At 45.3% G+C, this 15,060-nt stretch overlaps 1 protein-coding gene across 2 annotated transcripts in view; it reads right to left on the bottom strand.

The window, feature by feature from the left end:
* Positions 1-15,060, bottom strand: part of TDRD7 (tudor domain containing 7) — a 314,213-nt gene that overhangs the window by 59,998 nt on the left and 239,155 nt on the right. For both annotated transcript variants that reach the window (XM_082267672.1, XM_082267671.1), the window contains exon 14: positions 12,325-12,435. In XM_082267672.1, coding sequence (XP_082123798.1) covers positions 12,325-12,435 — 111 coding nt within the window. The remainder of the gene's footprint in view (positions 1-12,324; positions 12,436-15,060) is intronic.

Genomic DNA, 15,060 nt, shown 5'->3' on the forward strand with positions numbered 1-15,060 from the left:
CTTTGATCACCCCTGGGTTAGCCCCTTCCCTGGCAGTGTCATTAGTACAGTAACACTGCATATCTTTATTACCGATTTTTGTAGTAATGTCAACAGTCTCCCCAAAAGTGTCAAAAATGTCAGTTAGGTTTTCGATCTGTGCACCGCAATGTCGCAGTCCCGCTTCAAATCGCTGATCGCCACCATTACTAGTAAAAAAAAATAAATAAAAATGACAAATCTTTCCTCTAGTTTGTATGCGATAACTTTTGCGCAAACCAATCAAGATACGCTTATTGGGATTTTTTTTTTACCAAAAATATGTAGTAGAATACAAACTGGCCTAAAATGATGAAAAATTCCGATTTTATTAAAAAAAATTTTAAATTGGGAATGTTATATAGCAGAAAGTGAAACCGTTTTCAGGATTGTGGCGCTTTTTTTTTTTTTTTTTATAGGGCAAAAAAAAAAAAAATAAAAAAAAAAAAAATAAAAAAAAAAAAAATCGCAGAGGTGATCAAATACCACCAAAAGAAAGCTCAATTGCCTGACATCTCATTGTATTATAAAGCCTTGGTCCTCAACCCTGGTCCTCAGGGCCCACTAACAGGCCAGGTTTTCAAGATAACTGAAATCCATCCCAGGTGATATCATTTGCTGCTCAGTGATTGCAGTACTCTAGCCTGCATCTCCCCAAGGTAATACCTAAAATCTGGCCTGTTAGTGGGCCCTGAGGACCGGACTTGAGGACCACTGTTATAAAGCAATGGCCTTGGTTCGTATGTTGAACTGGGCACATGATGCCTCCACTAAACCCTAGGTCCCGTTGGAGAAGACATTGGCGGGCAGGAATTTGTCTGGCGCACCATGGATCCCAGGGAGTAGTAGGGGGCTGTCAGAATGGACCCCCCTGCTGACAAGGGCAATGCTCCGTATATGGGATGGCCTTAATGCAGGAGCGGACTTCTCCACTGGGGTGTCCCCCTTGGCGCCCCTAGGAGGGTTCCCTTGGTTCTCTCCTGGTGAGTATGCCCGTTTTTTTCCTGCTTGGGGTGTGGATGGGAAGACTTACTGTGGCAAATTCGCACCATCTGGCAAGCTGTTGTCACGGATGGTCTTACGCAACCGTTTTGGGGACTTTCCTATGTCTGCCTGGCACTATCGACAATTGACTAACTTTATGGCGAAGCTTCCTGCTGCGCCCCACCCGATAGATCAGCTTTTCCCCCTGGAAAGGTGGTTTGTCAACCCCCCGGAATCCCGACATTTGCTCTCCCATATGTATAAATTGGTTCTTGGCACGGTTTACCGCACGGCTCCCTACTATCTCCGGGAGTGGGAGAGAGAGATGGGCATGTCTCCTCCATCAGTACCAGGATACAGGAATCTTCCTACAAATTTCTAGCTCGCTGGTATAGGACGCCGTCTAAATTGATACAGATGTTCCCTGGCTCTGGTTCGCGCTGTTGGAGGGGTTGCGGCCAGGAGGGTACGTTTCTCCACATATGGTGGGATTGCCCACTTCTGAAACCTTTTAGGAATGCTATTCATCCCTGGATACAGAGATTGGCTATCACCCCTCCGGACCATACTCCTCTGCAGTATCTGTTTCATGACACTTGCTCTTCTATTAAGAAATATAAACGTAGTGTAATTCCGCTTTTGCTGAATGCAGCCAAATGTCTGATCCTGAGGCATTGGAAACAGACCTCTTGTCCCACATTGTCTGAATAGAAGAGAGAGGTTAACTTGGTTATGGAGGCGGAGAAGAGGGTACTGACCTCACAGGGGCTACAGTCCCGCTTCAAGGACACATGGACCAGGTGGATGTTTTATTCAGATGAGATCTCTGATCCATAGGACCCTTGGGTTGGACCCCTGGGAGACGTGTGCAAGGCTTTCCTCACAGGGAGCCCCCTTTAGCCGGGTGGTGCTTATATAACGTCCACGTACATTCCAGGTTACCCTTTTTCACCCTCTTTTTTCTTCCTGCCCCTTTTGGCGGCTGCACTAGGAGCCGTGTCTCTCTTTTCTTCCTACTCTCTCGTCTCTATTCTTAAGCTTCTTATTTTAATATGTGATATGGATGGCACTACAGATGCTTGGAATCAGCTAGTACCGGTCACACTTTTACCAGGCCGCTCCGGGGGGAGCTTCTCTGGGGCTTGAGCTAGGTTGCTGGGACAGGACTTCCATGAGGTATACCCTCCGTTTGGCCATTAGGCACACTCTTCATATCGCTGGCACTGTCTGCTTTAACCGTGACTGTTTTCCTCTTTCTGTGATGTACCACCATAATAGTTGTGTTTCTTGTGTTACAGCCTTGTTTGATGCACTGTTTTTCGTTCTACCCTTTGTTTTTTCAAACTTGAAAATAAATATTATTTAAAAAAAAAGAAAGCTCAATTTGTGGGAAAAAAATATAAATTTTATTTGGGTACAGCGTCGCACGACCGCGCAATTGTTAGTTAAAATAATGCAGTGACGAATCACAAAAAATGGCCTGGTCAATAAGGGGGGAAATCTTCCGGTCCAGAAGTGGTTAATTAATATCATGAATTTAAATGAATATGAATTTTTTGTCAGCCATTATTGCCACCTTTATTGCAAGAAAAATGTATCCCTTTAAATTCTATTTGCAAACAATGTTCAAAATAGCCGCACCAGGTGAGGTGAAAAGAAACACCTTGCTAGTGTGGTTCAAGAATGCCAGCACAGCCCTTCTATAGATGCTCATCAAAGAAAAGTTCCGGAATCACTGCACTCCTCAAAATCCTTCATTGTACATCAATACAATACTACTAACATGAAACGTGTTCCATCTGTGATATCCCCATGGTGTCTGTGATGTTTTTATGATATACAATAAAGGATTTTGAGGAGTGCAGTCATTCCAGAACTTTTCTATGTATGTTTTCACACTGGTCCCTTGCACTCCCATTGTGGTGTTAAATATCCTGCTTGTTGCATTTTTAGCCAGTTAAAAAAAAAAAAAACTGCACCAAAAACGAAATGAAATGCATTGAAAACCCATCAAAAATGCATCTATAAACGCACCCGTACTACATACCCCCCTAATTACCACTTTTTGTAAAGCAGATAGTCTCCCAGGTACACTATATTGTAAAAAGTATTGGGACGCACATGAACTTTAATGGCATCACAGTCTTAGTCCATAGGGTTCAATATTAGGTTGGCCCACCCTTTGTTATAACAGCTTCAACTCTTCTGGGAAGGCTGTCCACAAGGTTTAGGAGTGCGTCTATGGCAATGTTTGACCATTCTTCCAGAAGCGCATTTGTGAGGTCAGGCACTGATGTTGGACGAGAAGGCCTGACTCGCAGTCTCCCCTCCAATTCATCCCAAAGGTGTTCTATTGGGTTGAGGTCAGGACTCTGCAGGCCAGTCGAGTTCCTCAACCCCAACCTCGCTTATCCATGTACAAACCTGATTCCCAAAAAGTTGGGACACTGTAAAAATTGTGAATAAAAACAGAATGCAATGATGTGGAAGTTTCAAATTTGAATATTTTATTCAGAATAAAACATAAATGACATATGAAATGTTTAAACTGAGAAAATTTATCATTTTAAGGAAAACATAAGTTGATTTTAAATTTCATGGCATCAACTCATCTCAAAAAAGTTGGAACAATGCCATGTTTACCACTGTGTGGCATCCCCTCTTTTTTTTATAAGTCTGCAAAAGTCTGGGGACTGAGGAGACAAGTTGCTCAAGTTTAGGAATAAGAATGTTGTCCCATTCTTGTCTAATACAGGCTTCTAGTTGCTCAACTGTCTTAGATCTTCTTTGTCGCATCTTCCTCTTTACAATGTGCCAAATGTTTTCTATGGGTGAAAGATCTGGACTGCAGGCTGGCCATTTCAGTACCCAGGTCCTTCTTCTACGCAGCCATGATGTTGTAGTTGATGCAGTATGTGGTCTGGCATTGTCATGTTGGAAAATGCAAAGTCTTCCCTGAAAGACGACATTTGGATGGGAGCATATGTTGTTCTAGAACTTGGATATACCTTTCAGCATTGATGGTGCCTTTCCAGATGTGTAAGCTGCCCATGCCACACGCACTCATGCAACCCCATACCATCAGAGATGCAGGCTTCTGAACTGAGCGCTGATAACTTGGGTTGTCCTTGTCCTCTTTAGTCCGGATGACATGGCGTCCCAGTTTTCCAAAAAGAACTTCAAATTTTGATTCGTCTGACCACAGAACAGTTTTCCACTTTGCCACAGTCCATTTTAAATGAGCCTTGGCCCAGAGAAAACGCCTGCGCTTCTGAATCATGTTTAGATAATGGCTTTTTTTTTTGGCCTATAGAGTTTTAGCCGGTAACGGCGAATGGCACAGTGGATTGTGTTCACCGACCGTGTTTTCCGGAAGTATTCCTGAGCCCATGTTGTGATTTCCATCACAGTAGCATTCCTGTATGTGATGCAGTGCCATCTAAGGGCCCGAAGATCATGGGCATCCAGTATGGTTTTCCGGCCTTGACCCTTACGCACAGAGATTGTTCTAGATTCTCTGAATCTTTGGATGATACTTTGGATGATATTATGCACTGTAGTTGATAACTTCAAACGCTTTGCAATTTTTCTGAGAAACTCCTTTCTGATATTGCTCCACTATTTTTTGCCGCAGCATTGGGGGAATTGGTGATCCTTTGCCCATCTTGACTTCTGAGAGTCACTGAAAGGCTCTTTGTATACCCAATCATGTTGCCAATTGGTCCTCCAGCTGTTCCTTATATGTACATTTAACTTTTCCGGCCTATTATTGCTACCTGTCCCAACTTTTTTGGAATGTGTAGCTCTCATTAAATCCAAAATGAGCCAATATTTGGCATGACATTTCAAAATGTCTCACTTTCAACATTTAATATGTTATCTATATTATATTGTGAATAAAATATACGTTTATGAGATTTTTAAATTAGTCCATTCCTTTTTTACTCACAATTTGTACAGTGTCCCAACTTTTTTGGAATTGGGTTTGTATTTATGGACCTTGCTTTGCTTTATGCACTGGTGCACAGTCATGTTGGAACAGGAAGAGGCCATCCCCAAAATGCTCCCAGAAAGTTGGGAGCATGAAATTGTCCAAAATGTCTTGGTATGCTGATGCCTTAAGAGTTCCCCTTCACTGAATCCAAGCGGAAAAACAACCCCAAACCATAATCCCCCTTCCAACAAATAAGTGTATTTAGTAAGAGGAATTGTGACATTTTTTTGAAGTTTTTTTTTTTTTGGAAAATTAAATAAAATTTTTTTTGCAAAAAGTTGCCATTTTAACAACTTCTGGACCAGAAGGTTTTACCCTTGATGACCAGGCCATTTTTTGCGATACGGCACTGTTACTTTAACTGACAATTGCACGGTCATCCGACGCTGTACCCAAATAAAAATTATGTCCTTTTTTTTCCCCACAAATAGAGCTTTCTTTTGGTGATATTTGATCACCTGTGCGATTTTTATTTTTTGCGCTTTAAACAAAAAAAGAGCGACAATTCTGAAAAAAAAAAATATATGTTTTACTATCGGCTATAAAACATTCCCTATAATTTTTTTTTTTTTAAAAAAAATGCATTTTTGTCTTAACGTAAAATCCTTTTCTCTGAGGTTCACTGATGGACACAGCTCCATGTCTTCTAGACCATTGGATATTATGCTGCTCGCTCTTCAGGAGTAGGACTAGGCGGAAACAATTTTGGCTACGTCCCTGAAGCAGTTCCAGGAGGTATACCATCACTTCCTGCTATAGGACTTAAGTTTGTAACAAGCAGTATCAGAATACATAACTCAACCCAACAGAGGGGCAGGTGCTGTGTCTGTCAGTGAACCTCAGAGAAAAGGATTTTACAGTAAGACAAAAATCCAGTTTTCTCTTTTGTTCACTGACAGACACGGCTCCATGTCTTCTAGACCCTTGGGATGTCCCAAAGCAGTACCAACATGAGGGGTGGGAAAAACACAGCAATACATAGACTTCCCAACAAGGCTAAAGATAGCCGACAAGGTAAAACAGGAGCTCACCACCAGGAAAAAAATATGCCCTCAAGAGGCGGGAGCCTCTGCAACCGCAGCCTGCAAAACTTTGTGGCCAAAAGCAACATTCGAAGATGCAAGTATATCCACCTTGTAAAACTGTGAATGTGTGTACAGACAACCACGTAGCCGCCTTGTACACCTGAACCACTGACGACTGATGAAGGAAAGCCCAGGAGGCACTAAGTGCTCTTGTAGAATGCGCCTTGACAGGGAAAGGAGGAACCTGACACTTAATAGTTAATAGAATAGGCCTGCACCACCGTGTGCCTGATCTATCTGGAAATGATCGCAGCAGATGCGGCCTGCCACTTACGAGGTCCATCCGTAAGAACAAACAAAGAATCTGATTTTCAAATCGACTCAGTCACTGTCAGGTACACCCGAACTTCCCTGACTACATCCAAGGAATGTAGAGCAATTTCTTTAGAATGTTTTGGCTTAAGACACAAGGACGGCAACACAGTATCTTCATTTAAATGAAACCCCGAGACAACCTTAGGAAGGAAGGCCTGACAGGGTGGTAACACCAATTTGTCCCTGCGAACCACCAGTTAAGGTGACCGACTTGGGCCTTGATGGTGCTTAGAGCCAAACGTTGATCTAACCTAGTTGTAGAAACTCCAACAGGCAAGACACAGAAAAGGAAAGAGGAACAAGGAACACCCCCTTGATGATTGACATATGCCACAGCCGTAGCATTGTCCAATTGTATCCTTACAGGGCATCCCTGCAGACAATCCGTCCACTGGAACAAAGTCTGATCGCCCGAACCTCCAGTATGTTGATCGGCAGACTGGACTCCTCTCGAGTCCAAACACCTTGGGCCGAATACACTCCCAAGACACCTCCCCACCCGGACAGACTGGCATCCGTGGTAATCACTGTCCAATACAGGGGAAGAAAGGATTTTCCCAGGCGAAGCGCCAGGGAGCGGAGCCACCCTATCAGAGACCCCCTCGTACCCAGACTCAACAGGATCAGATCGTCCAACAACAGCGGATCCTTGTTCCATTTAGTCCGAATCTCTCTTTGCAGGGGTCTGGTATTAAACGGAGCAAACAGAACCGCCTCCAAGGTGGAAACCAGCAGACCCAGCACTTGCATTCAAGTCCTGAGCGACGACCGACGGTTGAACAGGAACGAATCGCACCCTGCAACTTCAGTAGTTTTGCCTGTGGAAGAAACACCCAGGCCGATGCTGAATCCAGCGTCAGACTCAAGTAGTCCAGCTTGGTGGACAGAGTCAAATCCGATTTCTGAAAATTCAGTGACCATCTGAACTCCTGTAGAGTTCACACAGTAGTGTCCAAGTTGATTACTACAGGCGACAAAGACTCTGCAAGCAGAAGCAGATCGTCCAGGTAACCTAGTACCGTGATCCTCTTCTGCCGAAGCAAGGCCAACACCGGGGACAAAACCTTTGTGAACACCCGAGAAGCTGAAGCGAGACCAAAGGGTAACGCCACAAATTGATAATGCTTCTCGCCCACGGCAAAACGAAGAAAACGCTGGTGCCCAACATATATTGGAATATGAAGGTAAGCGTTCTTGAGATTGATAGAAGCCTAAAGATCCACTTGATGAAGGAAAGCCACTACCATTTGGATGGACTCCATCCGAAAATTCTGAACCCGCACAAAGTGGTTCAGAGCCTTGAGGTCCAAGATTGGGTGAACCTTGCCTTCCTTCCTGGGAACTGTAAACAGATTTGAATAAAAACCTTGAAAATGTTCCGACTCTGGAACCGGGACAATGACTTCTTGTGCTAACAGGTCCTGCACTACCCCATAGAGGCCCTGCAGTCGATTGTGAGACAGGCGTAAGTTGGAAGGAAAGAACCTTGCCGGAGGCAAGGATCGAAACTCAATCTTGTAACCAAACCAACTCATGGACCCATTTGTCCTGAATGAGCAAGGTCCATGGGTCTGGAAAGAAGCAAAGACGTCCCCCAAGCCCAGATGTGGGTGTGAGCGCCCCTTCAGGCTGGGAAAGGCTTGTCTGCAGAACCAGCAGCACCCACTTTTGACTTACCAATCCAGGGTCTCTTGGAGCCTCCCTCAAAGTTATGGGTGGATCTAAACCCTTTTCCTGTGATCCAGATGGACGAAAGGGCCGATTATGAGCCGAGAAAAAAGAGGACCACTTTAAACTTTAAAGGTGAGGTTCCTTGACCTTAGCCACCTGCGGAAGTAAAGTACTTTTACCTCCAAGAAGGCCCTTAATGATCTCTTCCATAGAGGCACCGAATGGTCACCTACAAAAGGTCGATCAGTCAGCACCTTTTTAGAAGCCTGGTCAGCCGACCAGTGCTTCAACCAAATCATGCGGTGAAGACTCACCGCCGTCATTGATACCCTACCAGCCAAGGAGGCCGCTTCCAAAGATGCATCACAGATGTACTGTAGCCCCTGGATCCCCTGATATGCCAGCTCAGGAGGGTGTTGACCCCCTTCCAGATCCTGGCGTAAAAGTTTTACCCATTCTGTTAAGGTCTGGGATACCAAGGTGATCGCAAACACTGGCCTCAACATTGAACCTTCCATGGTGGCAACGGCTCAGAGCCTCAGCTCTCTTGTCCACAGGGCCCTTAAAGGGCGGAATATCCTCCACTGGCAAAAGTGTGGCCTTAATTAGCCTGGAAACTTGAGAGTCCACTGACAGTGGAACTGTCAGTTTCTTCAGGAGAGACTCCACAAAGGAATATCTCCTAGTGAAACGCTTAGGTATTCCAACCATGTGTTTTGGGAAACCCCACTGACTAGTGACAATCTTGTCAAAATAGGCAGGAAAGAGGAACACCTTAGCCACCTTGGAAGATCTGTGGGTGCCAAACTGCACCTGCCTCCAACTATAAAGTTTCCCGCACTGACACAAATCAATGTCTCCACCAGTGCTTTTTCATGTGCAGCTGCAGAATAGGAGGATTCATCCTTACTGTTAGAGCACTCAGGGTGCGTGGACGCAGACCCGGTGGGCTGACTTGCGCCTGCGGTGGCCAAATCCACCTCCGACTCTGAGGAGGCAGAGGATACTGGTGAAGGCGGTGGGTGGTGGGGGGGCACTTTTTGCTAGGCTGCCCTTGCAGGGCCATATCAACCTTTGACACAAGTGACTTTCATATCAACCTTTGACACATGGCCGCCATCATGGACACCAGGGCAGACTGAGACCCAGAGGATCCTGCAGCTTCAAGGAGTGGGTCAGGTAGTGATACACGCTCCATAGGCTCCATGGGTAATCGGAGCTGCACTGTGCACAAAAAGAAAAAAAAAACTTTTTTTTTTTTTTTTTTTAAAGAACCCCCCCCCCTCCCCCTGCTTGGAGCACCACAAGAATCAGCCCACCCGCTGAACTGTATTTAGTAGAGGAAGGGTGGTATACCTGCCAGAACTTACTACCCCAGAGTTGGAGAGCGCCAAACAGCCTGCCACACTGCGATCAAAAAGGAAGCGGCGACATTGACACTAGAGGCCCCCGCAGCACATCACCGCACCGGACTACACAAACATGGCCGCCAAAGTCTGAACACCGTCCACGGCAAAATGGCGGCGCCACGCGGGAACCGGGAGCGCAGGGAAATAAGAGTCCACCAGGGGGGAATCCCCCAGGGACTCCTTCCGCAGCAACAAAGGTACAGGCATCCCCAAAGGGGGGCCATTTGTGACACACACCCACCACCCTCCGGCCCAGCACCCGTGAAGCCGCCCCACCCCAAAAAACACCCGTGCCCCCCAAAAGGGGACTGGGGGGGGGGTGGACAGGGGGCATTGAGGGCAACCAACACAGAGGAACACCGCTAGGCAGAGGGGGGGAAAACTTGGGAGGAAGGACACAGAGGGGGATCTACCATCCCCAGGGAGGGCCCGCAACCACCCCATGCGATGGAAGAGGAAGCACCGATACTGACACTAGAGGCCCCCCGCAGCACATCACCGCACTCAGACTACAAGAAAATGGCTGCCGTTATGCTCTACGGGAAACCCAAAACATGGCTGCTGGACTACACAAACATGGCCGCCGAAGCTGGGAATGCAGCATCCGCGGCAAAATGGTGGTGCCAGGCGGCGCTGCATGGGACCCAAGGGAAAAGGCATCCACCAGGTGGGGAACCCTCAGGGAACCCCCGCAGCACCCAGGTACTGGCACCCCCAAAAAGGGGACCGACAGCGGCACTCACACACTACTCTCTGGCCCAACACCAGACAAGCCCCCCTACCTAAATACACCCGTCCCCCCCAATAGGGGCTAAAGGGGGGGCAGGGAGCAGGTGAGGGCAACCTACGCAGGGGGAACCCCGCTGTGGAGATGGGGGGAAAACAGGGGAGGAAGGAGGGGGCCTACCATCCCCAGGGAGGGCCCGCGACCACCCCAGCAATTCCGAAAGAAAGGAGGGGGGACACTACTCACCACACCTTGGCATCAGGCCGGCACCACTCCCAGCAGTCCACCACACCATCTTGGAATGTGGGTGCTGCGGCCCGAGTCGTGCCTGCTGTTGTGACCTGGGCTTAGTGACCTCGTAAGGTTTTTCACTCTCTGGGCAGCTCCTGTCCAGTGGGGCTATGTCGCGATCAACCTAGCGTGGAGCTAATATTTGGGTCGTGCTCACAGGCCAGACTGCGAAGGCCATAAGGATCTAGGATATCCAGTGCGTGACCCAGTCCAGATATTGATTGTAGTTCACACAGGTTGATTGAAATTCACACAGTAATAAAAATAATAAAGAAAAAGGAAAAAAATGTAATTAAAAAAAAAGGAAATAAATGCCCGCACCGCAGATCCCAGCACAGATCCAGGTCCTTACTCCTGACAAGGCAGAAAAAAAAAGTCCTATAGCAGGAAGTGATGATATACCCCCTGGGACTGCCCTTAGGGGCATAGCCAAAATTGTTTCTGCCTAGTCCTACGCCTGAAGAGAATGCAGCATAAGCCCAAGGATCTAGAAGACATGGAGCTGTGTCTGTCAAGGCAGAAAAGAGAAATCAAATTTTTTCAACATTTTAGGCCAATATGTATTCTGATACATATTTTTGGTTAAAAAAAAAAAAAAAAATCACAATAAGTGTATATTGATGGGTTTGCGCAAAAGTTATTGCGTCCACAAACTAGAGGAAGGATGTCATATTTATTTATTTTTTTAGGAATGGCGACGACCAGTGATTTTTAGCGGGACTGCGACATTGCGGCAGACAGGTCGGACACATAACTGATATTTTTGACACTTTTGGGGGGACCAGTGACATTACTACAGTAATCGGTGCTAAAAATATGCACTGTTATTGTACTAATGACACTGGCAGGGCAAGGGTTAACACCAGGGGCGATCAAAGGGTTAGATGTGTTCCTAGAGGGTGCTTTCTGTGTGGGCGAGGGACTCGCTGGATGAACACAGAGACCTGTGTTCCTAAATAGGAGGAACACAGGATACCTGTGTTCATCACTCACAGAATAGCGGTCTGTCGCGTTTACATCAGCAAACTGGCGTTCTGTCTCCACGGGGACCGATCGCGGGTGCCTGGCGAACATTGCGTCTGCTGGAACCGCTGATTGGCTCCCCCTGTGGCTAATCGGCGTGCGCGCCCCCACTAGCTGTCCGGCGAAATGACGTACAAGTACACCGTTTCATGGGACAGAGCCGACATGATACAGTACTAGTACGGTGGCTGGTGGGCAAGTGGTTAACAAGACATTTCCCGGACACAGTATAGGCATACTTAAATAGGAGTTCCAGTCACCTACCCAAAATTATCCTAATCACATCGAGACCATTATAATTCACCATAAATGCAATGGACAGAGCTGGCCATGTGCACATTATAATGACTTACTATATAAGGACTTCTCTTTTCTCCGTCGATCCCGGTTGCGGCCATGGAGGATGTGGGCAGCTGAAGCCAGCCTGGCTTCATTTCCTCGATTTTGTGCAGCTGGCTACCCAGCATGCACCTAGCAAATCTCGCGCCTGCGCAGTAATGACACTGCGGACTCATTTTGTTCCAATCAGGAAATCTCCCGATTCTGGGATCAATGACATTTCCAGAATTTCCAGGAGTCAATGGGCCAGGCTGATGACGTAGTCACCTAGGCGGCCCCGACCGAAGTCGCGGGGAAGATAAATGAGAAAAAGGTACTTACTTACGGCACTTCACCAAATAAGCAGCCAAACATTACACCACTGTGGGTGCCCATTACAATGTGGCTAAGTTTAAAAAAAATCAGTGGAACTCCGCTTTAATTACACCCTCACAACATGTTCAGCTTTTTAAAAAAAAAAAATCTTACCTTGATGCCACACTCTGAACAGTTTAAAACAGTGTTTCTGAGCCACAACACTGCATCGGGTGTCCACATACCAATATTAAGCGGAAGATCTGCAAGACAGCACCTGGTGGCCTACAGATAAAATATCAACAGCATTAAAATATAGCAAGTAATGGTCAGCGTCAAACTGCCCACACCAACATTACTTTATCTGGAAAACAGGGTAACACAAAGCTACTTATTGGCACATTATCAAAACCAGTTACATTTAAGTTCAAAACTGTTTAACTATTCAAAACGGTTACAATTAAAAGTGATTATTGGGACATATATATATACATATATATGAGAAACAGGTTATACTTACCTACTCTGTGCAATGGTCCTGTTCTTTTCTGGTCCCCCGCCGCACTCCTGCCTCCTCAGTGTGCCACCACAGCAAGCAGCTTGCAATTGTGGCACACCTGATACTGAGCTGTGCTGCCTGTGTCTGTCTGTACAAAGCGCAGCTCAGCCCTGTCTGTCTATACACACAAAGCGCAACTAAGCCCCGTCTCTTCCTCACAGACTATAATTGACAGCAAAACATTAAAGGTTTTTTACCTTAATGCAGAGAATTCATTAACCACTTGCCGTCCGCTCACTCGAGCTCTACTGCGGCAAAGTGGTTCGTTATCGTCTATCGACGTAGACCTACGTCGCCAGACACATTCCGCTTTCTTGGCGGCGCGCGCCGCCGGAGGCTCGCTCCCGCTGTATTCAGTCACAGCTGGAGTCGGGCCAGGGGAGGAGCAGCGGCGATCGCCGCTGCTCTTCCCCGATCGTCGGGGAATCGAGTGTGGAGATCCGCCTGCTTGTGTAAACACAAGCGGGCGGATCTCCTAAGTGACAGGGAGGGTCAGATTGCAGGGTTCAGCATAGCTGAACATGCGATCTGTCCTTGTGTCACACAGTCACCTCCCCCCCACACACGTTAGTAAGCACCACGCATACATTAACCCCTCCCTCTCCAATAAAATTAACCCCTTCCCTGCCAGTGTCATTTTTACAGTAACAGTGCATATATATATATATATATATATATATATATATATAGCACTGATTACTGCAGTGATGTCACTGGTACCCCCAAAAGTGTCAAAAATGTCAGTCAAGGGTCCGATCTATCCGCCGCAATGTCGCAGTCCCGCAAAAAAAAAAAAAAATCGCAGATCGCCGCCATTACTCGTTAAAAAAAAAACACCAAAAATGACAGAAATCTTTACCTTAGTTAGTAAACGCAATAACTTTTGCGCAAACCAATCAAAATACGCTTATTGTGATTTTTTTTTACCAAACATAGGTAGCAGAAAACAAATTGGCCAAAAATTTTAAAAAAATTTTGATTTTTAATTTTTTTGGGGGTAATTTCATATAAAAAAAATGTGAAAAATATTGTTATTTTTTCAAAATTTACATTTTTTTTTTTTTTTTGTTTATAGCACAAAAAGTAAAAATCGCACAGGTGATCAAATACCACCAAAAGAAAGCTCTGTTTGTGGGAAAAAAAGGACGTAAATTTTGTTTGGGTACGGCGTCGCACGACCGTGCAATTGTCAGTTAAAGTCGCACAGTGCCGAATCGCAAAAAGTGGCCCAAACGTAAGACAGCAAAATCCTCCAGTGGTAAAGTGGTTGTAAACCCTTACATATACCAAGTGAAGTGACTGGCCTCAGGTGAGAATAAACATCTTCTTCCATAATTTGTACCTGTTTATCTGCAGTCCCCTTCTCTATATCAGTTTTAAAGTGCTGAAATTGTAAAGCTTTGTTTGAGAGTTCAGGAAAAAGAAATTTCACTCTGCAGAGCTCAGTGAGGGGAGCCCTGAGAACTTATTGCAGGGAAAAGACACCCCGCCCCCCCTCCATACAGGAGAGAATTGAGGCCGTCAGTCAGTTAGAGGTCCTCCCCTGTCACCATTTCTCTCTTGGTGTCAGGAAAATGTGCTCTTTTTTGAGACAAGTACTCACTATAGAGGGATATACTTTGTTCATATTTCATGTCTGAAGTTTACAAACACTTTAAAAAGTAAAAAAAAAAAAAAAAACCTTTAGCCTTTATAACTACTTTAAAGCTGGCCATACACATTGATTTTTCATTCAATCATCTTCATCATTTTAATGCAACACAAATAGTAAATTAGCAGATTTCAATATGAAAAGTTAAAAAATAAACTAAAAGTGATCATTTCACAAAGGAACAATAATCCACTATATATATATATATATATACATATGTATGTATATATATGTATGTGTGTATATATATATATATATATATATATATATAAAAAACAAAACCTGCTTGAACAAGGTCCAGACCAGCTGTTCATCTACAACTCAAGCCAGCAATGAGAAGAATGGGAGAGAATAAGAGAACGAGAGTAATGAAAATGACCAATCACTGTTAAAGTGGAACATCACTATCAATCAACACTGATTACTTTCAATCCTCAAGCTTCTAGCTTTAGTAAATAGATAGGATAGTATATCGTATAATTTTTACTTGATTTTTTTATTTCTTCTATTACTTTCTGGTTTATTGTCTAGGCAAATTAAATCACAGGAAAAAAACCTCCGGTAGACTTACCGGTAACAGTGTTTCTATGAACCTTCCAGGACGACAACACATGAGAGATGAGAGGCTCCACCCTACAGGAAACACAATCAGTTCACGGCTGTTAAAAGGCTCCACCCTTCCCCTTGTCCCTCAGTTGTA

Source organism: Pelophylax lessonae (assembly GCF_965119305.1).
Source record: "Pelophylax lessonae genome assembly, chromosome: 1".
Lineage (NCBI taxonomy): Eukaryota > Metazoa > Chordata > Amphibia > Anura > Ranidae > Pelophylax > Pelophylax lessonae.